The 22,669-nt window shown below is 38.9% G+C and overlaps 1 protein-coding gene across 1 annotated transcript in view; it reads right to left on the bottom strand.

The window, feature by feature from the left end:
* Positions 1-8,823: 8,823 nt before the first annotated feature.
* LOC115440068 (sodium channel protein para) overlaps positions 8,824-22,669 on the bottom strand; it is an 82,848-nt gene continuing 69,002 nt past the window's right edge. Inside the window, 17 exon segments of the mRNA XM_037436430.1 lie at positions 8,824-11,845; positions 11,848-12,424; positions 12,509-12,712; positions 12,815-13,119; positions 13,198-13,468; positions 13,541-13,786; positions 13,872-14,066; positions 14,151-14,273; positions 15,158-15,280; positions 16,604-16,777; positions 16,878-17,143; positions 17,242-17,383; positions 17,461-17,576; positions 17,659-17,781; positions 19,048-19,252; positions 19,324-19,511; positions 20,617-20,779. Of these exon segments, the coding sequence (XP_037292327.1) occupies positions 11,697-11,845; positions 11,848-12,424; positions 12,509-12,712; positions 12,815-13,119; positions 13,198-13,468; positions 13,541-13,786; positions 13,872-14,066; positions 14,151-14,273; positions 15,158-15,280; positions 16,604-16,777; positions 16,878-17,143; positions 17,242-17,383; positions 17,461-17,576; positions 17,659-17,781; positions 19,048-19,252; positions 19,324-19,511; positions 20,617-20,779 (3,570 nt within the window). The 3' untranslated portion in view covers positions 8,824-11,696.

Here is a 22,669-nt window from a genome sequence, read left to right as displayed (position 1 = left end):
CATAGATAATATCCATAAAAATTTCCTGTAACTTATCCTACTTTCAACTTTGACATTGGCATAATCATCGTCTGCCAACGATGGAGCCACAATCTAAAATTTTTATTGAATTGAATAATATAAAATATACTTTTTTACTTTTTTTGTTGTATTTATCTGTGTGTAGAGAAATAAATGGTTTAAATGGTTTTATAAATAACCTTACATTTGTAATTGGTTTACACGATTTTATAAATTTCCTAAGCGCTATTATGATTTCATAATGATGAGATAGCAAAGCCTCGAAAGATCCTAAAAACATGGTCAAATAACACTACTGGCGCGTGATTTGCTGTGACTGATGTGTTATAAATACGCTCCCAAACAGTGCGCAGTGTAAAAATGCGATCTACTATAAAAGGCACTGACGCAATGGCGCATTGATGACCTCTGAAATATCTACGACGGGCAAGAACTTCTCAAACAGACCGGCATAATTGTGTTGTCTGGCGAGAGATAATCATCTCTTGTCAGTCGATACCCTATAGGGATGTCACTCTGCTTCCCGTCAGTTACAGTAGAGTGACTTCCGAACTCGTATAAAATAAATTTTGTTAGAATGGATGTAAGTTAAATATTCTGATTCTTAATGTATTAGAAATACCGGAAAGACGTAAAGTTTGTTACTTTGTAAACATCTAAAGAGACAGGGTAATCTTCTGGATTACGAACTCAGCAAGTTTTAATCTTTCACTGATTAAATAGACAATATTTTAATTAAACACTATTCCGAGAAAAGACTTTCAAGCATATAGAGTTACAAGCTAAGATAGTTTAAACGCCCTTCAAGAAATATAGATTTTATGTTCCACGATTACATCCTTACATGTAAGACAGTCTTCCGCCGCGTCTGTCTGTCTGTGTGAGCGTGATAAACTCAAAAACTACCTTACGGAATTCGATGATATTTTATATGGAGATAGTTTAAGACCCTAGGAAGGATGTACGCTCACCGGCCACGTTGTTAGCCGAATTCGACGTTTAGGTTTGAAGGTGGCCCTCGAGAAGACCGAGGCCATTTGTTTTCACGGGCCTCGCAGAGGGCCACCAGCCGGCGCCCACATCGTTGTGGAGGGGGTGCGGATTCCCATCGGCAAAGATATGAAATACTTAGGTCTAGTGTTAGATAGCCGGTGGGAATTCCGCACCCATTTCTTAAAGTTGCGGACGAAATTATCACGGGCAGGGGGCGCTCTTTCCAGTCTGCTGCCCAACCTGGAGGGTCCTGGTATCCCTTGCCGAAGGTTGTACCACGGAGTCGTGCGGTCCATGGCACTATACGGCAGCCCTGTCTGGGCTGATGCCCTAAGAGAGCGTTCTGCCGCTCTCTTGCGGGGCCCGCAGCGCGTAGTGGCGCAGCGGGCGATTAGGGCATACCGCACGGTTTCGTTCGAGGCGGCTTGCTTATTGGCTGGATTCCTGCCCTGGGATCTGGACGCCAAATCTCTGTCTGGTGCCTTTCATTGGCGGGAGGAGGCGTTCAGTCGCGGGCAGCGTCCGGCCCTGAAGGAGGTGGAGGCCAAGAGGGCCTCCTTACGACGAGCCGCCGTGGAGGAGTGGCGTCTCAGGCTGGAGGCCCCGACAGCGGGGCTCCGGACCGTTGCGGCAGTGCGGCCTGTCTTTGCCGAGTGGCTAGACAGGCGCCACGGTGCGGCAACCTTTCGGTTGTCACAGGTACTCACCGGGCATGGCTGCTTCGGTGAGTATCTGTACCGGATCGTAGGTACGGAGGTGTCGGCCGTGTGTCACCACTGTGACAACTGCCCGCTGGATACGGCCCAACATACTTTGGAGTTCTGTCCAGCCTGGGACGAAGAGCGCAGCGCCCTTAGATCAGTCGTCGGAGGAGATCTTTCGCTGCCAGCCGTGGTCGTTTCCATGGTCGGCAGCCAAAGATCCTGGCGTGCGGTGGCCCACTTTTGCGAGGTAGTCATCTCGCAGAAGGAGAGTGCCGAGAGGGATCGGGAGAGAGAAGATCCCTCCCGCCGCCAGAGGAGACGTAGGAGGCGCCGGGCGGACGACTGACCGGCGTCTCCCGCCCTGTGGAATGGGGGCGTTTGGAGAATTCCACCACGGTATCCCCTGCCTGTCGTAAAAGGCGACTAATAGGGGGCCATTAAGGGGGGTCGTCGGCGGGCGGCTGGGGCCGTCCGCCCTTAGTGTACGTTGTGCACATCTCGCATATTGTGATGACCCCAGAGGTGGACGGCAGCGTGGAAGGTAAGTCTCATGCTGCCGTTGACGCTGAGAGCGTCCTTCGGTTACGCGGGAGCTTCTGAGCCCCCATAGGAGACGGGCCGCAACAGGCGGCACCGCGCAGGGACGACTGCGGACGAAAACTTAAACATTTCAGTCAGAGGAAGCCCACAGTCGTCCCTAATGCGCCGAAGACGGCCACCGCGGAGTTTTAGTTGGTATGCCGTGCGTGTATATAGGTTAGGGACTCGGCCCGGCGGTCACCCGAAGGTCAAGATCAAATCCGGGTGGCTCAACGTCGGGCCGTAAGGCACGGTGACCCCAACATAACCGCTCAGTCGCCCCCCCCGAAGGCTGGGCGGTAGTCATAAGGCACTTCCTCCGCGACAACAAAAAAAAAAAAAAAAAAGGAAGGATGTACGCTATTTTTAATAGTATAATTCGGCAAACTAGTAAACGGTTTACATCATGTAAAAATAGTTTTCATAAAGAACCATGAATAGATTTTCTAAAAAACAGAGATTAGACAGTGGCTGAGGGGTTGAAAGCTTCGGAAACACATAGAAAAGATTAAGATAACTCTGTATTACTTATTAAGATATTTGAAAGAAACAACTTATGTCATTTTACAATTAATTGTAAGGGAAAAGTCTGTAACTAACTCTAATTTCATAATACATTTGTTTCCATGTCTCCATTGTTTTTCATCTTGTAAGAATTTATGTAAATTGCTTTAGAAATAAATAAATAAATTGTCACACTCATTAAACTACGAAGGGCAATAAGCAAGAGGTCTTCATTTAAGTTTCAGCGAAATCCGTTCGAGTCGACCCATTGATGCTCTACACAAACACATCTAGATTATGAGTCTACCGCATCTCTATAAATCACTATAAGTGGCAATGCGGCATAATAAACATGTTAATGTTTTACCAGTGACTCGGTTCTGATCACAAAGCTTTTGTGGGAAGTATTCTATATTCTTGGTATATTCTACGCTATAAATAACATTGTTTCCTAAGGTAGCTATTGTTTAAGATTTTAGAGTTTATATTGTTTATTAAAGGTCTACGTACTCTCTCCTTTGGATGTATTAAGGTAAATTATAAGTGGTTCAATATATTTTAAACCATATATTACTAGGTCGGTGGCATAGTTTAGTACGATATAACTGAAGTGTTGAAGTTTTGGGCTTGATCCTGGATCGGAGAAAGGGTTATTGATTCTATAACAACATTTTATCTGATGATTAAAAAATCAGTACTCTATCAAATGTACGGAGTTCTAATTTATTGTCTTATTTATTAGTCAATTAATAAGAGAAACAACGCAACTTGACACTTTGAAAGTAACGGTGAGGAGAGTGACGTTCAAATATGGGTAAATTTGACCAATGAGAAACCACGCAACCCTTGAAAATTTGCCAGAATTATACCGATCTAAATAATTGCATACATTCACTATAATAATAAATCCAAATTATGTACATGTACTCTTAATTAGGTATTAATAGCATGTACTAATATTTATTATGCATTATACATCAATTTCATGTCATAATTATTTTAGAAATTGATCCAATATTTCTGACGACGATGTCATGTATGGTGCGAAGTGGAAGGTGGATCTCACCACTACGTAGGATAGGCAGACGGAAAAAGAGTATTTCATGTAAATTTAGTAATCATTTATCTGCTAACAGTAAATGGGCGGGTGCGTGTGGTGCGGGAATCGCGCGCGGCCGCACGCTCTACGCCCGCCTTCTCCCGCCGACCACCTACGGGCGGACCGCCCTTCTAAACAATAAAACAGACTATTAATCTAGATAAATATTCAGTATCATCTTACACGAGATATTGATAATAAAAGTCTACCTCCGGAATGAAAATTTATCTAAGCATTTAGCATAAAAAGTACCTTCCAGAATTTGAGCTACGTGCTTAACTTCGTGGAAGACTATCTGTGGGTATCATGTCACAATGTTTTGTTTATACAGAAATTCTTAGTCTTAGTGTATAATATATACAGAATTTTATTAAAACTTCAGATTTCTAAAACACACCCATCTAAAACGTGGTCAAATGATTCCAAATGCACGCTTAATACAAATTATTAAGATATAGTGTGTATAAACTATGAAATTTGAAATTCTTAAAAAATCTTTTGTTTTATTTGCCTGTAGCTTCAGAACTATTTTGATACAAAAGGCGAGAGAGGTTAATTACTACTGTACTCAACCTTGCACCCTGATCCTTGTCTAGTGACTACTTCTATTAGTAATACGAAACTGACGAATACTCTTCAACGATGATCACGGAACAGATGAAGGTCAACGCCAAGGTTATATTAGTCTACTGTCAGCCTATTCATATTATAAATACCAATTTCAGCGCCGACTCTACCCTAATTAGAAGTATACATTTATGTTACCACTTACTAGAAAACACGTTTTTTATAACAATCCGGTGAACGAGTAGATTGAGCACATAACAATAAAAACATTAGGTTTTTATTATATTAAGGGATAGGCGAATGTGCAACCAGAATGTGAATCTTTTCGCCTAATGTGTTCCATCCCATAACGATTGGAGTCGAGCTTATCGCTTCATTGGGCATCAATTCTAGGCTGATACTGAGAAGAAATCTATATATATAAAAATGAATTGCTGTTCGTTAGTCTCGCTAAAACTCGAGAACGGCTGAACGGATTTATCTTATCTTGGTCTTGAATTATTCGTGGAGGTCTAGGGAAGGTTTAAAAGGTGAGAAAAATTCGAATAATTGCCGGGAAAATCCTCAAAACAGCATTTTTCTATTTCCCATACAAACGTTTTCTAACTAATACGTAGAGTCAATTTGAGCTTTATTGCTATTGTATAAAGTTCACTGTTGTCTAAGCAATGTAGGTGTGTTCCTAACATCAAAGCAGTGTGCGTTGGACCACAGAATATAATAATGTAATGTCGCGTTCTGAAACTCAACAAAAGTGATATCGCGGACCCGACTAAATTGAATAGTCACAAAATTTAATATATCATTAGTTATTTGGTTGGCTTCACGATATTATTTCTTTTGTTTTACTTTAAAATGCATGTTTTCGTTATGGACAATTTTTGAGCTACTTTTGCATATCTATACTTATAATAAATCTGTAGAGAGGTCAATTCTGTACATGAAATATATTGAAATTAAACTAATTTTTCGGATTCTATCGCGGTTTTTTGTTTTTTATTTTTCTCCCGACGTTTCGAAGACTTTGCAGCCTTCATGGTCACGGGGGGTCAGTCGGGAGAAAAATAAAAAACAAAACCGCGATAGAATCCGAAAAATTAGTTTAATTTCAATGTCTAACATTCGCGTAAATATAAGAAATCATTATGAAATATATTTCCAAAATAACTATCAGGGGGTGATTAGGGATCGATACTGATGCCAAAAATGCAATTAGTAAAATTTTTGTCTGTCTGTCTGTCTGTATAACCGTTATAGAAACAAAAACTACTCGACGGATTTTAACTTAACTTGGTACAATTATTTTTCATACTCCTGAGCTGGTTATAGTATACTTTTCATCACGCTACAATTAATAGGAGCATAGCAGTGATGGAAAATGTTGGGAAAACGGGAGAAGTTACTCCATTTTTAAGCTTCCGTCATTTCGTGTGCAACCTTAATGGTTAAAAGTTCCTTCGATTTCACCAGGATCCCATCATCAGACCCTGACCGGACAATCGGACCACCTGCATACCACCATAAATTAAAAAAACATCCCGACAAATTGAGCACCTTCTCCATTTTTGAAACCCGAAATCCACGCGGGCGAAGCTGCGGGCGGAAGCTAGTACCATATATAATACTGCTCGATTTGGAATTCGAACGCGAGGTCTTGGAGGAGTATCGTACCGCGCATGTAATACAACTACGCCACCGAGGCAGTCACTTGATACCTTGTAACCACTGCCACCCTTAAACTTCAACAATAAGTATACCTACAATAGACAGGAAAGAAAAGAAATAGGAAACGCTGGGAGGACTCTGAACCCTCACTCATCATACAAAATACAACAGTACGAATTTAACATTGGTTTGGAGCCGCTCATTTTTACTAATGTGTCCATCCACACTGTAATGTGACCTCACAACTTTCAAAGGTCATTTCATAAACCTGCAATAATTTTCCAATTTCTTTATAAAAGCTTTTATTTGTAGGGACACACTGTATGTTGCATGGAATTTATATTTTGCTGAACGTACATTTTGTAGCTGCGCGGGAGTGTGCCCGACAGCCGTAGTCAGTCGTTTCCCGTCACCCGCCACTCTAAGCCATACTAGACCGTTGGGTACCGTACACATTCTAAGTACTAAGTAGTAACTAAAGTAACAAATGCAAAAGTGGTAAACAATATAGACTTTATTATTTATCTGGTGAATTTTATTTATGCAACCTTCTGATAGTCAAGTGAAGGGGTTATAGAGGCAACACACTAATACAGCATTAGTGGTCCAATACCGAATAACCCACAAACGCTACATATTTTTTTATCATTTTAGCCGACTTTAAAAAAAGGAGATTCCCAAATTATGTTTATTTTATTATTTAATTAATAATTTTAGACTGTTTCTAAATGACAAAACAAAAGTATAATGTTTTTTTCTTTACAGTATAAGTAGGTCTACTTACTATGTTAACGTTAATTCATACTTAGAGACAAAAAAATGTTAGCAACAATTAGTGTCACCCATCAATTTGCTTCGTATTACTAATTGAATGACATTTATACGTTGTTGCTAAATAAAAAGATGACTAAGCTTAGAAATGGCACAATTCACGGACTCTACCGGATAGAGCTTAAGGTAAATTTACGTAGTTATATATATTATTTTATGTATGAAGTTTATAATATTGAGTCCAGAACTGAATGCGAAATGAGATATATTGTTCGTAAGGCCTACATAAGACCTTTTAATTCTCTAAATGGAAATTTCTCTGAAAAGGATGTAGTCGCTCAAGGAAAACCTATTTAGCATGATTTCGCTTGGATTGAGATCAAAGTAAATATGGTGATCAGCTTGCGAAGCCTATAAAGCTTATTATAACCTCAAAATACGGAATCAAGATAAGAAATGGGTGCCTCACTGTGCTTGTGTTAATTTCAAATTGGAAAATATAATGTGAAAGCGAAACCAATAGTAGAGCCTTAATATATATTGATGCTACCGTTACATATAAAGTTAGGGCTAATAAAGCAATTTGTGAAAGCTCTAGATCATAATTCTGAAGCTATTGAAAATTTAAAGAGATTTTTTCACAAATTATCTGAAGCTAAAGTTAAAACTGGTATTTTCGTTGGACCACAAATAAAACAAATAATGAGCAGCGATGATTTCACAAAATTCCTTATTGTTCATGATAAACAAACCTGGAAGAGTCTAAAAGCAGTAGTCAATGTTTTTTTTTGGAAATCAGAGTCGACAATTATGAAGAGTTCATTGAAACTATGCTTGAAAGTTTTAAATTGATGGGCTGCAGAATGTCTCATAAACTCCATATGCTACATGCTCTCCTGGAAAAATTTAAAGATAATGGGTGCCTATTCAGAGGAGCAGGGAGATCGTTTTTACCCAGATGTGATGGACTTTGAACGACATTACCAAGGGCAGTACAAAGAGAGTATGATGGGAGATTACATTTGGGGATTAATACGCACACAAACATAAAAGATCCATTAAAAAAAAACATTTTTGAACATGATTTTCTGTTATTTTCTATTTGTTTGCTATTATTAGTCATAATGCTTATATAAAAAAGACTTAGATGTTCAATAAAAACTTTTTTATCGTAATTATAAATAAAATTACAGAGAAAGTATAAAAATTTGTATGTGTTTTTTGAAACTCAGTAAAATTGCTCTAGTTTCTACAAAAGCAAACTTTGATCGGAACAGTTATTTTTTTATTTATTTGTAACATAGGAGAAACCAAAATTTCACATTCAGACGCCAGACTCAAAAATCGTGTTGACCGGTGTAATTATTGAGTACGCTTTTATCGGCTCTTTAAAACCTGGACTGACGAGATGTAAATTTTTTTCGGCATTCTTAAAATCCGAAACGTTAAAAATTAGGCTCAATCAAGATGAATATGGTAGAACGAACTCTTCCTATGCTATACTTAATCTATAACAATAATATACTTTTGGAATAGTACCTACTACTTCAAATAAGATAGTTATCTACTTTAGTTTTGCATTAAATTACTCCTTGGACCATACAACCTGTATGACTTATCTGTGCACTTCCCCTAAACGCGTTGTGTGACCCTTCTTCTGCATCGGTCAGTCCTATCGCTTACCATCAGGCGATGGGCGAGCTCGTTTAGACATTTAATTGCAATAAAAAACTAAATATATTTCCAAAATTAACTTTATTAGCCAACGGCGGTGCGGTGCACAGTAAAGTTCCACGTGTCATACATGTATGTATAAATATATTTTTGCTAATGTCGACTCTCTGCGGCGCAAGCCCGATGGGTCTCTCGTTGTGCGTACTATATGTTTAGTTTTTTGTCAATTGTAATAAAACTACACAATAAAGCAGTCAAGTTCTATATTTTATCGTTTACTTAATTTATTTTGTACAAACTTCAACAATATATATAATAAATACTCAATTAAACCTCTATCATTCAGCAAACTGAACTCACTTTTTGTCATAAGTATAGTTAAAAATAAACAATACAATGATATTATAACTTATTGTCTAAACTTAATTAAACACAACTTCTTTGTGCAATATGCCTAATAGTAGGTATAAACTCTTTGGTTTGACCAACATAAATTAATATAGACGATCGAGACTGTCGTTATTTTGGTGTTACTCGACGACATGGAGAAATTCAAACTCATTCTTCCCTAATAAACAAGTCTTATCAATGCCAATAATCAATTTTAACATAAATACCGGGCTACCATTGGAAACCATATATGAACATTTTGCTTCATTTCACACTTATTGTCACTTCCACTTAGGCATGGGAAACGGCCTAAACGTATAGCGTAAGACATTCAAGTAAACGAATGCTGTGACGTCGGCGCCGGTTTAGTGAACAGTTATAGATCAATCGTATTAACTTTTTCAATACAGTACGGCCCTTATTCGATCAGTCTTTTGATGTCATTTATGCAACACGAGTTTGAATCACTCCAGGTGGCGTAGTAATATAAATTTTGTCTTTGTTCAACAAAACGTATAATTATGTAATGTAACCGAGGAAACCCAGGGGTGACGCCGCGCCACCTGGCGGGGCGCTGGCAGCCGACGCGGAGCGTGCGCCAGCGACGGGGAAGCTCGCTCGCTCACACTCCGCGCTTTCATTATAAAATTATCTACATAATGATTATTTATAATCATAATTATTGCAAAATATGTGCAAAACGGTAAGCGTCTCATTTAGTTTACGATACACTGACTTTTAAACTTGCAACACTTAGAATTGTTTTGCACTTGACATTCCTCCACATGTTTGTAAACAAATTGAAAACAACCGACACACAACTATTCGGTGACATGTTTCGTACAGATAATGAAAGCGAAACGTTTCATCGGGCACACGTTAATGTTATTGCTTCAAGCTTATTACGTATCGCTGCGTTACTCGCTGTATATCCATAGACAATAGACATTATGATAAATTATGTGTTGCGACGTGCAGTTCGGGATCTACCCGGCGACAAGCTCTCAATATTTACAGAATAGTAGAAAATTGACCACTTCCAAAGTTAAATTACAAAAATTTGATGATTCATACTCTGTTGTGCTAGGAAAGACAATACTGTCACGAACTGAATCCCGCGAGCACGCGGCGACACTGCGCCGTCCCGGGCTCACGGCTCACCATGCACTAGCTAGAGAGATGTCAATCGAAAAATAAATGTAATTCAATAATATCTACCTTACTCGGTAAGGGACGTTCGATCACTTAGGTATATCAATAATATCTTATTGCTAATTTAAGGTGATCTTTCAAGTAGCCGAATCACTCGTTCAATGATTAATTATGATCGTTACAATATTATCAACATTGTCAAAATGTAAATCTGCTAGAGCAAAATTCGAAGCAGTACCAGCCCGCTTGCAAATATCTGATATAGTTACTATGTATAGTGCTCGCGGTCGGAGGAGCACCGAGCGGCGCTGCGCAGCGAGTCGGTGCTCCTGGGAGCGCGAGGGGGGGTGGCGTGGTGTGGGCAGCGCGGGGCGGCAGGCGGCGCCGGCCGGGGATCGCCAGCGACGCCCAGCACGCCGCGGCCCTGCAGCTAATGCAATTCAAGGGGAGGAAATTACATTAAACTGGGCTTGTGGAAAGTGCGCGTTACATAAAATGGCTCGATTCCTATGATGCATACTGAATTAGGACGGAAGTGAATTCTGGTACCGATTTCACAGCTGATTCAATAAGCTTACATAGATAACATTGCAAAAACTTGTCTAAACTCTCTTATCCCGAGGACATCGACGGCGAGCCGACCTCGTGCAGACAGACGCGACGTTACGTCGGTTCGGTACAATGAAAAGCTTATAAATTGGAACTATTAAAACTATACGGACAAAATTGATATGAATCGGCGCAGCCATTGTTTTCCTAAGCGTCTATCAGATACGCTATAAGATACACTACCGTCCGACACGCGGACGATTCAAAGATTTTTAATTTGTTTTAATGTTAGTAATAAATGAAGTAGCTATATTTTAAACGATTGAGTGCTACATCGATCTGCTTGCTGTGAATCGCCCTCGAGCGCGAATGAGGGCCGCGTCAAGCAAAACGGAACGAAGCGAATATGACTTCGCGTCGCGCTCCGGCGCAAGCGCAACGGTTCTCGCCCGTCGCCCGTCTCCATGTCGTGCTCACTGCTCATGTGTTGCTACTTGCTGTTGCTGTTGCTCGACACCATTTCGGGGAACTAAAATGATATCTCACAATCGATAACAAACAGTTAGTTACAATATAATAATTTCCTTTTAGAATTTTACACATAGAAAGTGATATTTATCAAATATAAAAATAAGCTTTTAGAGTTTCTTCAATTTTATCCAATACCTTACATTACATCACTAATGACGAATAAAAAAGGGCACGCTCGCAAAAACGATTCTCACCGATCGACAGGCACCTCTCACCGGGGCACGTCTGGCGCGAGTCGCGACGACGCGAACTAACGAACGGATACGAATCGGAACATTCGGAAACGACAGAACGCGGTGAACGCACGCGAACAACGCTCGCAAAACAAACGGTCACTGAAGCTTCGGCCACGCGAACACAAAACACTCCGGTCAACACCTCGAACGTCTCTAAACGCGAAAGAACAACGTCCACGAAAGACACGGCGCGGACGCGCAGCGGCAGGTTGCGCCGGGTGGCGTCGCGTCGCTCGCCCGCGGCCCGCCGACGCACACTACTTATGTACACGCGAAACGTCTAGCGTAAAAAATAATTAAGTGCGCTTGGGTGGGCTCAAGAGCTCGGGCAGCGGTGCGGGCAGCGGCAGCGGCGCGTCGTCGACCAGCGCGGGCAGCAGCGCGAGCGCCAGCGCGGGTCAGACGGGCGCGGGCGGCGGCGCGGGCTCAGGCGGGCGCGGCGCCGCGCCGCCGCCCTGCAGCACCACGCGGTGCCCGTTGGGCGTCACCGCGTCCAGCAGCACGGCCGTCGCGGCGCCCGCGCCCTCCGCGCCGCCCGCCTCGCCGCCCTCGCCATCGCCCGCGCCGGGCTCTTCGTGTGCCCGCCGATGCCGCCGCCACGCATGCTGAATCAGCCGTGCGCAGTACTCCTCGCGTTGCCTCCACAGTGTGGACGACACAGGTTCGTAGCCGGCTTCGTCCGGCCGTCCCACTTCCAAGTCGCCCGTCTCTTCGATTGGGTTGCCCTTTCGGGCGAAAAAGTCCTTTGTTAGGGCATCCAGGATGTCTACGCAGAACATCATGTCGCCCCGACATATAGGAATGTCCATCGATATAATTTTGTACTTGTTCGGTTTGTGTATTTGTAACGGAGGCTCGAGCACGTCGAGGAAATCCGATAACTGGTCGTAGCGAATGTATTGGCTACCATCCGGATCGAAACGTTGCCAGATTTCGTAATACATATCGTAGTCATCGTCCGTCAAACCTTCTTGCACATCTTCTGTAGCCTGTTGACGAAATGAGGTTTAGTGTTTTACCGTGGTTCAGTAAATTGAGTATAAATCTTAGTTTTTCGTTTATATTTAACGTACCTGAGAATAATTCTCGAGAATGACAGCAATGTACATGTTGATAACGATGAGGAAGGATATGACGAGGTAGGACAGCAAGTAAGTGATGCCGATGGTAGCAGAACCACAGTTGCCTGGCGAACCTCGTTCATTATCTGGCAAGTCACATTCTTCTTCATTTATAATTCCGTCTAACACACCATCCCAACCGGCAGATGTAGACATCTGAAAATAGAAAACAACAGTTAATTCTATTATGGCAATAAGGAATCAAAAGGAGACAAGTAGTAGATATATTCATGAAATATTCATTTTACGAGTATTTACCTGAAAGAGCAGAATCATACTCTGCACGAAGGTCTTGAAGTTGTAAACATCGTCGAGTCCTCCCTTATTCTTTACGTGCATGAAAAAAGACATGCCGAATATGGCGAAGATAAACATAACCAGGAACAGGAGTAAACATATATTGAACAAAGCTGGCAGTGACATGGCTAACGCGAATAATAGTGTTCGGATACCCTTCGCACCTTTAACGAGTCGAAGTACTCGACCGACTTTAGCTACTCTCACTACTCTCAAAAGAGTTGGTGATACAAAATATTTCTCTATAATATCACTCAGCACCAAGCCTGTAAATAATAAAATTCATTATAATGTGATAGTCACATTTAAAGTATTATCTGTAATCACAAACAAAGATGACTTACTAAGAATAGAAAACATTACTACGACGAAATCGAACAGATTCCACGGCTCAACAAAGTAATGATACCGTAAGGCAAATATTTTCAGTAGGCACTCTGAACTAAATATTACGATGAATATCATGTTGAGATAGTCAAGAACTGCACTAAACGTGTCTGATTGCTGGTAGTGGTCCAATGTCATGGTAAGCATGTTCAGGCCGATGAACAACATAATGATCATGTCGAATTTCTTGTCTGTCACTATTTCGAATACTATAGCTTGTGGCCGCCACTAGAACAGAATGTAAGGTCAGTAGAGTTTCAAAAAGAAAATATTTACGAAATTTTAACTAAGGGATCATACTTTTGGTCTTGGGATGGCTTTCAGAGGCTTCTTGGATCCCATCTTCTTCATGGCGTTATAGTATTTCTTTTGGTCTTCAGTCATGAACATCTCAAGACTGCCACCGGCTTTTTTCTTTTGTTCGTTGAAGTTATCGATAATCACACCGATGAATAGATTGAGGGTGAAAAATGATCCGAAAATAATGAAGAATACGAAATATAGATACATATAGATGTTAGTCTCTCGTATAGGTTGTCGTCCCACCTGAATTAAACACAAATAAAACAGATAAGTTTATAAGTAGTGCATAATTATATATAATATTTAGATCAATTATTTCAAATCCTACTTCTCTTGAATCAATGGCGTCGTTCATAATCTGAATCCAGCCTTTGAAAGTAGCCACTTGAAAGAGGCATAAATACGCTTTGCCAACGTGATCAAAGTTCATCGGTGAATTTTCCCATGTGTAATTTTCCAATATACAAGCATTTCTATCTGGTATGATTTCATGGCTTAGTGTGGTGTGGTTCATGTCGACGCACTGCAAAGTAAAACATAAATATCGTTAGAAATCTATAGGCTGACGCACATGGGGACTATAATAATTTCATAAGTAATAATTTACCTTGAAGTACTTTCCAGCGAAAAGTTGGACTCCCATTATAGCGAATATAAGCCAAAAGATGAGACACACGAGCAACACGTTGAAGATAGATGGAATGGCTTGCACCAGCGCGTTTACCACCACCTGTACATATGCATAATAAAATTATTTGGTGACAATTAAATCTGCTACACAGTGTTAATATAACAGATATTTTCATTATTGTCTTTTTAATGACTTTATAACTGGTTGATTAAGCAATAGAAATGATGTAGGTATTTTCATAAAAATTTGATCGTAAAGTGATTGAATAAACCTTTGTTGAGAATGCTTTTATCGAGGCGTAACATATATAAGCACATGATTCTGTACATATATATCTAGTATATACGCGCAAAGGCATTAAAATTAAACAGGCACACAACATCTAAGCACATATTCATACTAAAGCAACATAAATAACGCATTCCACTATGCACGCTTACCTTAATCAGGCAATAATACTCCAAATAGAACTATGCATGCGACTTTCCAGTCGTACCATGTGGAAACAAGAAGATGAAAAATCTAAGGTGCAGAATCTAAATTAACAACTCGAGAAACTAGTTACATTACTAATGTAGTCTAGCTAATAATAAAACTCCGAATGTAATAAAAAAGAGACCAAATATGTATGAATCTGATTGACAAAAACCGTTTGATACGATTGCAATTAAAAGAGGATCATGACGAACAGTGATGATACTAAGCCATACAAGGGGTGCCATCGAAGACTTTGGAATGATATTAGTCAATAATAAATTATTGCCAATGAATTGTTTACAATTACTGACGAATCAATTTTATATTAATGTCGAATGAATAACAAGTGTGGTTTCAGAAAACGAAGATTTTGAACTTTACAGAATTGAATGAAATTGTAGAAATAATACATAAGTTAAAATAGAAATATGAGTATGAGAGTGTTGAGCGGTGTGTGGTGGATGAGCTATCGGTCAGTGGAGATCGCGCGGCAGGGTGGTACGTACCCTCATGCCCTGCATGCGACTCATGGCTCTGAGCGGACGCAGAGCGCGCAGCGTTCGCATCGTTTTGAACGCCTGAATGCCGCCGGCGCCACAAAGCGCCGCTACGAAGTTTATAAGCGAGACCTGATGGAATTAACGGTTGCAATTTGAGACACAGTATTTTTACCCATGTTATGTTTTAAAAATATCACAATCGTAGAAATCCTGCAACCTTTAAAAACAAAATATTAGTGAGCCCAACCTGCGAACAAAGAAAGTCCCAGTTAGGGATGAAGATGCGCCTACGACCACTATATCAACTATAAGGAAAGAGACACTGTTGAAGAATTTATAGTATGATAAAATCGGAGTTACCGTCCTAGCAAGCATACAGTAGACGTACGTTACAACATAATATGTATAATGTAGCACAGTTAAGGATACCAAGAAAATAACAATAGGGATATCATTATTTTCTTAGTGATCCATTACACAAAACATACACCTGGAATCACTATATTATGTACGTATAATACAATATTAATTTTAATATATCACATCTTTTCTTATATCAACAGAAGTTAATGTGCCATTTTCACTGATCACAAATGAACCCAATAATAAATAATAGCGTTTCTATTGCAAGTAAAAAACAATTTTGTTTGAAAACGGCACTGTTAAAATGGAAGTAATGTGTCATGCACTTGAAATTATTAGGGATCAAACGAAATGGTATCCTTACAACAACAGTTACAGAAATTATCGAGTAGCAGGAGTCGTGGGTTAGTCACATTGAAGCAATATCCACAAACAAACAATACGACATCGACAGCTCGAGGCAGCGACGCGGGAGCTCAGCCCCAGCTGCCACAGACATCGAACAGTCAAAGCACACCACCGGCTGCGCTGCACATCGCAATACAGATATTACTAGTAGTAATATTGAAGTCATTTAGTTATGTTCCGACGCGTTGGAGTCAATGCGCAGCGCAACTGTACCGACACATATAGCGTCAACATGGGCGCTGGGCGGAGAGGGCGCGTACTCACGCGCATGCCCTCCCATCTGGAGACCGCGCGAAGAGGACGCAGAGCGCGTAAGGTGCGCATCGAGCGGAACGCTGGGATGTCGTCCGCCCCCGCCATCACCGCGCCGTGGTTTATTAGCGACAACTAACGTGACAGTACTTGGCATTTACTTTATCATTATAATCAAACACTCTTATATCTAGACTTAATCTTAGATTATTACATAGTTTAAATACACAGTTTCAAGTAGGATGATGTGCATGATGAGCAACTAATTTTGTTAAGGAAGTCTTCTTTACGTAAGTATTTATCTTTTCCTCATAAGAACAAGGCATATTTTTTTTGATGTTCTGGTAGTAATTGTTGAAAATACTGAAGAAATATTATGCTAGAAATTTTTAATATATATATTAAATCTACTAGATAAAAGTATTTTACCATGACAATGATGAAATCGAGCCAGCACCATGCGTTTGTGAAGTATTTCTGGAAGCCAAGGGCAAGCCACTTGATCAACATCTCAATGAAAAAGATGACGGTGAAAATACGATCCATATAATACAGAATGTCTTGAAGAATAGGACGATGTGGTAAATGTACATCTTCTAAAGCCTGAAACAATAATTATAAAGTAAATTATATGCTATCAAAAATGTATTATATCGAATTAAATATAGTAGTATAATAAATATGTTTTTAATAACACACTCACCAAAGCTAAACTACTCAGCAAAATCATTGTAATCACAGCCGTTTCAAAATAAGTGTTTTCGATAAGTTTGAATGTCTTTAGTCGAAGAGTGCCCCATCCTTGCCAGAATGGCGAATCGTCATCTCCAGCAAGAAAAGGAAACCGTTGGTAGCACTGTTCGGGACAGCAATCAGCAGGTGTATCGTCAACTACGTCTTCGTCAGCGTCTACTTTTTTATCAATTTTTCCAAGCCCGTCGCCTTTATCTTCTTCTTCTTCTATCATTTCTTGAAATAAAAATATTGGTCAGTTATTTGACGTAATATGTTAAAAGCTAATACATATATCACTCTAAGTAATTTAAGACAGTTATAAAATGATGTACCTTCTTCTAATCCTAATTCTTCTTTACTGGCGTCTTTTTTCTCTTCTCCGTCTATCGTATCTGCTGATCCTTTATGGCTTTCGTCTTTAAATGATCTTATTTTGTGACTACCATACGATTTTTGACTGATTGTGTCGTCATCCTAAAAATGATAATGTAAATGATTGGTATATATGTAAAGGATATAATCTCGATGAACATTAAAGATGTAATAGTTACCTGTATCGGGTATCCATGATGATTAAGTTCACTGTCTAACCGATTATCTCTGTGATTGCCAGTTATTGCGTTTATATTATTCATTAATATTTTTCCTTTCTTGTATTTATTGTCACCTGCAAGTGAAGTTGTGAAATTATTTAATATATTCTCTTCATATTTTTTTTTATCTATTTTTACTTCACAGTTCTTTGTTACCTGGTATCGTGAATTCCATACCGTCACCTATAGCTACTTCTACTTGGTCTTTCAGTTTCTTGTCTTTGTAAAGTACGGCGTCATCTAGATCAGTTCCAAGTTCCAACTCGTTGTCAACCCGTTCTGAGGAGACACAGCGGCCACACAGAGCCGCCTTTAAGCCTATTTGTCGTCGATTGTGTCCACCGTGCGTCACATCGCGGATTCGCCAACAGCATCCAAGCATAGAAATCAGACGAGTACGATTGAACTTAATAAAATGTTCTCGCCAAAAATGAACAATCTTCCTTTATAAACCAAAAAATAACTAAAATTTAGGCATGATTTGCAATTTTTCAAATGTTGTTAATGACTTTCCAGCAATATTTTAGGCAGATCTCGATAATGATATTTTACCAGTTAATTTATACACATAAGCTATATATTTAAAATTTAGAGACTTCTAAATAAATTATTTCAGTATAATTATATTAAAAAAAGATATATCCGATTTCCTATTTGATATTATAAAATATAACATAATGATACACTTCATTCATGAAGTACATTAACACGAATTTCTTGTAGTTAAAAAATGAACTTAATAATATTTACTTTAACTGTTACATAATACTTGGCCTACATTATAAATAATTACGGAATACAAATTATGTACGGACATGCAAACACACAAAGCTGTAGATACACAATGAAATAACACAGCAAGCAATATGATTAACTAAAAATAAAATCAGACAAAAGAAACAAATGAATTACAACATTAATGACAAAGGGTCTGCAGTCTACACTTGGATTGCTAGGAGTCAGGCAACGCACAGTGTTCACAGTATACACACAATATACAGTTCGAAAATAATTACATGTTTAGACAAAACCATGCTTGGCTTTTTAATTTCATGCTGCGATAAGGTAAGAGAACCGGTTAATACATTTACGTAATATTTATCTTATAATACCAATATCTAATACATTCGCAGACAATAGGCCATGCGAATTATGTTTTTGAACGTAACAAATTATGACATAAATTTACAACATACTTAGATACATTTATTGATATTAATTTATGTAGAGTTAAGGTAGGCGGTTAATTTTATCAAACACATATTGCATGCGAATCACAATCATATGGATCTATCTATTTATTAAATTATATGATAATATAAAAACAAGTTAAAATAACATCTTGGTTATATAAGTAAAGCTAAGTAATAACGGTCGCAAAATCCATGATATTTGGAATGGTTATAATCTAGCGTTAGTAATACACCGCATTAGTCAAGTAAATTAAACTAAACATACAGCCAAACAAACTATGGGTAAATAAGTTAGTAATACATTGAACACGCAAGGAGAAACACCGACATGCCACAAATTCTGGCCTCTTACCGGGTGCGTGTATCGCTATTTGGTTGGTCAGTTTATTTTTTAGTATCTTCATGAAATCGGCGACGTTCCGTTTTATCCAATCTATGAACCTTGATATCCGATTGAAGGCCTCAGCTATTTTATTCGTATCCTGATCGGCGGTGGGCGTTGACAAACTTGACGAACCGAAGTTCGAGAGCAACAGGGCCAAGAAGAGATTCAGTACCTGAAAAGTGCCAGCTAGAATTAAGATACTGCCTAGTGAGGACAGTTAATCTTGAATCATATGATACTGACCACAAGATTGCCAATGACGACGGTAGCCAAGAAGAACGGTATACAGGAGACGTCTCCGACCAACATGCAATCCCACATACTCTCAATCCATTCTCCACAGAGTACTCTGAACACTATCATGAAACTGTGCATGAAGTCCGTAAAATTCCATCTTGGAAGATCTCCGTCCGGAAACCGATCGACGTAATCTGCATACATGAAAAAACATATGAGACATTTGCAAAGGTGAGGTATTCAAGAATTATTAAACAGTATTTTTAAGATATAATTGCATTGTTATTACCATTGATAAGTATTGGGAATTAAGATTCCGATCAGATGGCAGGCGTCTAACGCACTTTGATTAGGTACTACACTAGTTTTTTGAAACAAAAAGATCCTCAGAGCTCAACGCGCGTTAAACACCTATCACCTGAACGGACATAGTGTAAGTGTGCTTCAAATTATTGTATCTTACATAGATTTAATTTAAGCCACAATCATTTTTATATTAAAAAAATTATCAAAGCAATCACTTGCTGAATATGATATATTTTTTATAAACTTACGATACTCCTCAAAATCTATCCTCTAATTCTAAGTATTTATCTAAATATAAAAGTAATTAGTATACTTCTATAATATTTTACAAAGCAAAATAATTAAGAGTAGTTCCTACAAAATTATAGAAGATCACAGCCGAAGGAATGAAGCATTGTGTTCTAAGTTAGCATGCAATTTTCTAAACGTGGCATGCAGACTGCAATACTAGAAACTAAGTATAGAAATAAACTAAAATATAAAAGAAACAATATCTACATGTTAAAGAAAGAGTTTTTGAGGTAAGATGATGGAGTAGAATTGTTAGCATTGTGTTTCACAAGTGAGGCGCCTTTTCCATGGGGCATTTTGTACAGGACTGCAAAGAATTTCACATATTCGGGCTCACTTGGAAGGGACAGATCGAGTTACAACAGCCTAGTATGAGCACAACAGTGTGACGCACATATACACGATATTCACTATACAAACAAAGTGGCGACCCCGACGTCGGATATGGAAAGATTTCTATGTTCTATTTGTATCGTATTGCCATGAATTAATGTATTTCAACAAGCAAGTAAAACGCAAATCGATTAAAGTAACATAATGCAATAATTTCGAGCGAAACTTCAATATCAAAAAAGAAGAAAGGTAGTATATTTGTTGAAATACATTATAGGATAAATATTGTCGGGCGCCGCCACATCGTCACCAACAGTTAACATCTCATAACACCAATGAACATGCAACACTCCCACCAATTACACTTACCCACGTAATTTTTTCCGAATAGTTGCATACCCATCACCGCAAATATGAAAATAATGATGCACAATACGAAGGTCAGGTTGCCCAAGGCACCCATAGTCCTACCCATTATAGAGATGAGTAAATTAAGTGTCGGCCATGACTTTGCCAATTTGAATACTCGAAGCTGCAATTACAAATTGTGAAACAAGGCGTCACACAAGCTCGTTTACCGGCGCTTCACCTATGCTACTGCGGTATCGTTCACTGACCGAGAATCGTTCACAACGCCTCGCGTTTGCATTAACTGAAGTTTTGTGAAGGATTTCCGGACATCATCATGTACTAGGTTTAGCAGATGTGTGCTTGAGGTTCCTATCAATGTGCACTGATTTGTTTCTGAATGAGTGGGATATATGTTTGTAATCAGCGATTGTGAGAGCTTTTGGATCGACAATATTACGATTTCGCTCGGTCCATATTGTTTTAACCTAAAACCGTGTAACTGACATAGATCCCATCTATTGACCTGATGCGTCAAAATACCCTTTGGAAGCAAAGCCGCATGTCAAATCTATATTACTTGATGCAAAGCTTAAATTATGATTCGAAGCTGCGTGGCATAGCTTTATAACGTGTTTGGTATCAGGCTCAAGTGTTGAGCCACATTCCGTGTTATAAAGCCACAGCGTGGACCCGTAAGTCCCTTATGGAAATAATGTTTAACCAAAGCCCAGTGTAAAAATTTTGGTAGTGTAAAGCTGAATAATCAATAATTAAGCTTATTTCTTTAATTAGAGATGCTAAATTTTCTTTTAAATTAGAACCTGTGTAGTTCTTCCCAAACAACTGCATTCCCATCACCGCGAATATGAATATAATGATGCAAAGTACAAAGGTCAAGTTCCCTAAAGCTCCCACCGTCCTACCCATTATGGATATAATAAGGTTTAGCGCCGGCCAAGACTTGGCCAGTTTAAATACACGTAGCTGAAATATTGTACCACATATACACATTAGTAATAAATACAGTTATCATACTCACTAGATACACATATTAGCCTTAAATATAGTACTAACAAGTTACAGGTACACTCGACAAACCGAAATCTTGACCCACTTCTCTTGTAGTTACACTAATCAATTAACGTTGGGAATACTCAATCATATTTTAGGAAAATAATATATTATTATCACTTTAGTACGCTGTGCAACAATTTAATTATGTATTATTACATAACAGATTTTTTTTTTATTATAATGTGATATTAACTATAATTAATAACAACAGCTGTCGTAGCCAAGATGATTTTCTTACAATCGTTAACGCTATCATCATGTATGAGAATGACATGCCCTAGCTATAGATTTATCGATTAGATATGTCATTCCCATACATTTTTCCGTTAGCGTTAACGATTGTAGAAAGGCATATTGGGTTGGGCCCTCATTGTTATTATGCAGAGGAGAGTTGTTGAAAATATCCGAATTAGCGGTTCTCAACAAGGGCCAAAATACTTTTAAAAACTTTACGTAATCATTTTGTACATCATTGGCAGTCATAGATTTATTTCGTAGTTAATGGTTTATTTTATTAATTTTTAATCTAGGACGTAGTCGACTGGATCTAATTGGTTGGATTTATACTTCCTTACTTTTGTTAAGATAACAAAAAATTACCAGTGGTAGGTATCTCATATGAAAGAGTCCTCCAGAGTAGGTACCACCGCAATGTCTATTTCTACCATCAAGCAGCAGTGTGTAGTAACTTTTGTGTCCTGTTTTTAAGGACATTGTAGCCAGTGTAACTACAAGTACTGGACATAATAAGACTTAACATTTCATATTTCAGGATGGCGAGCGCAGAGAAATACCAAACAATACTTTGTGATTCAAGGTGTTGGACGGCGTTTCTTCTGTTTATGGGCGATCGTATCGCTCACCATCAGGCGTACGCAAGCTCGTCTCGTCACTCAAAGCAATAAAAAAACGATAAAACGTTAGGTAAAGCTTTTTCATCCGCATAGATGTTATCACTGATGTTTCTTTTCTTATTTAAGGAAATTTAAAAATACTT

Source organism: Manduca sexta, chromosome 8, assembly GCF_014839805.1.
Source record: "Manduca sexta isolate Smith_Timp_Sample1 chromosome 8, JHU_Msex_v1.0, whole genome shotgun sequence".
Taxonomy (NCBI): domain Eukaryota; kingdom Metazoa; phylum Arthropoda; class Insecta; order Lepidoptera; family Sphingidae; genus Manduca; species Manduca sexta.
Note: the sequence above shows the minus strand (reverse complement) of the source record. Positions and strands in the feature narration are given on the sequence as shown.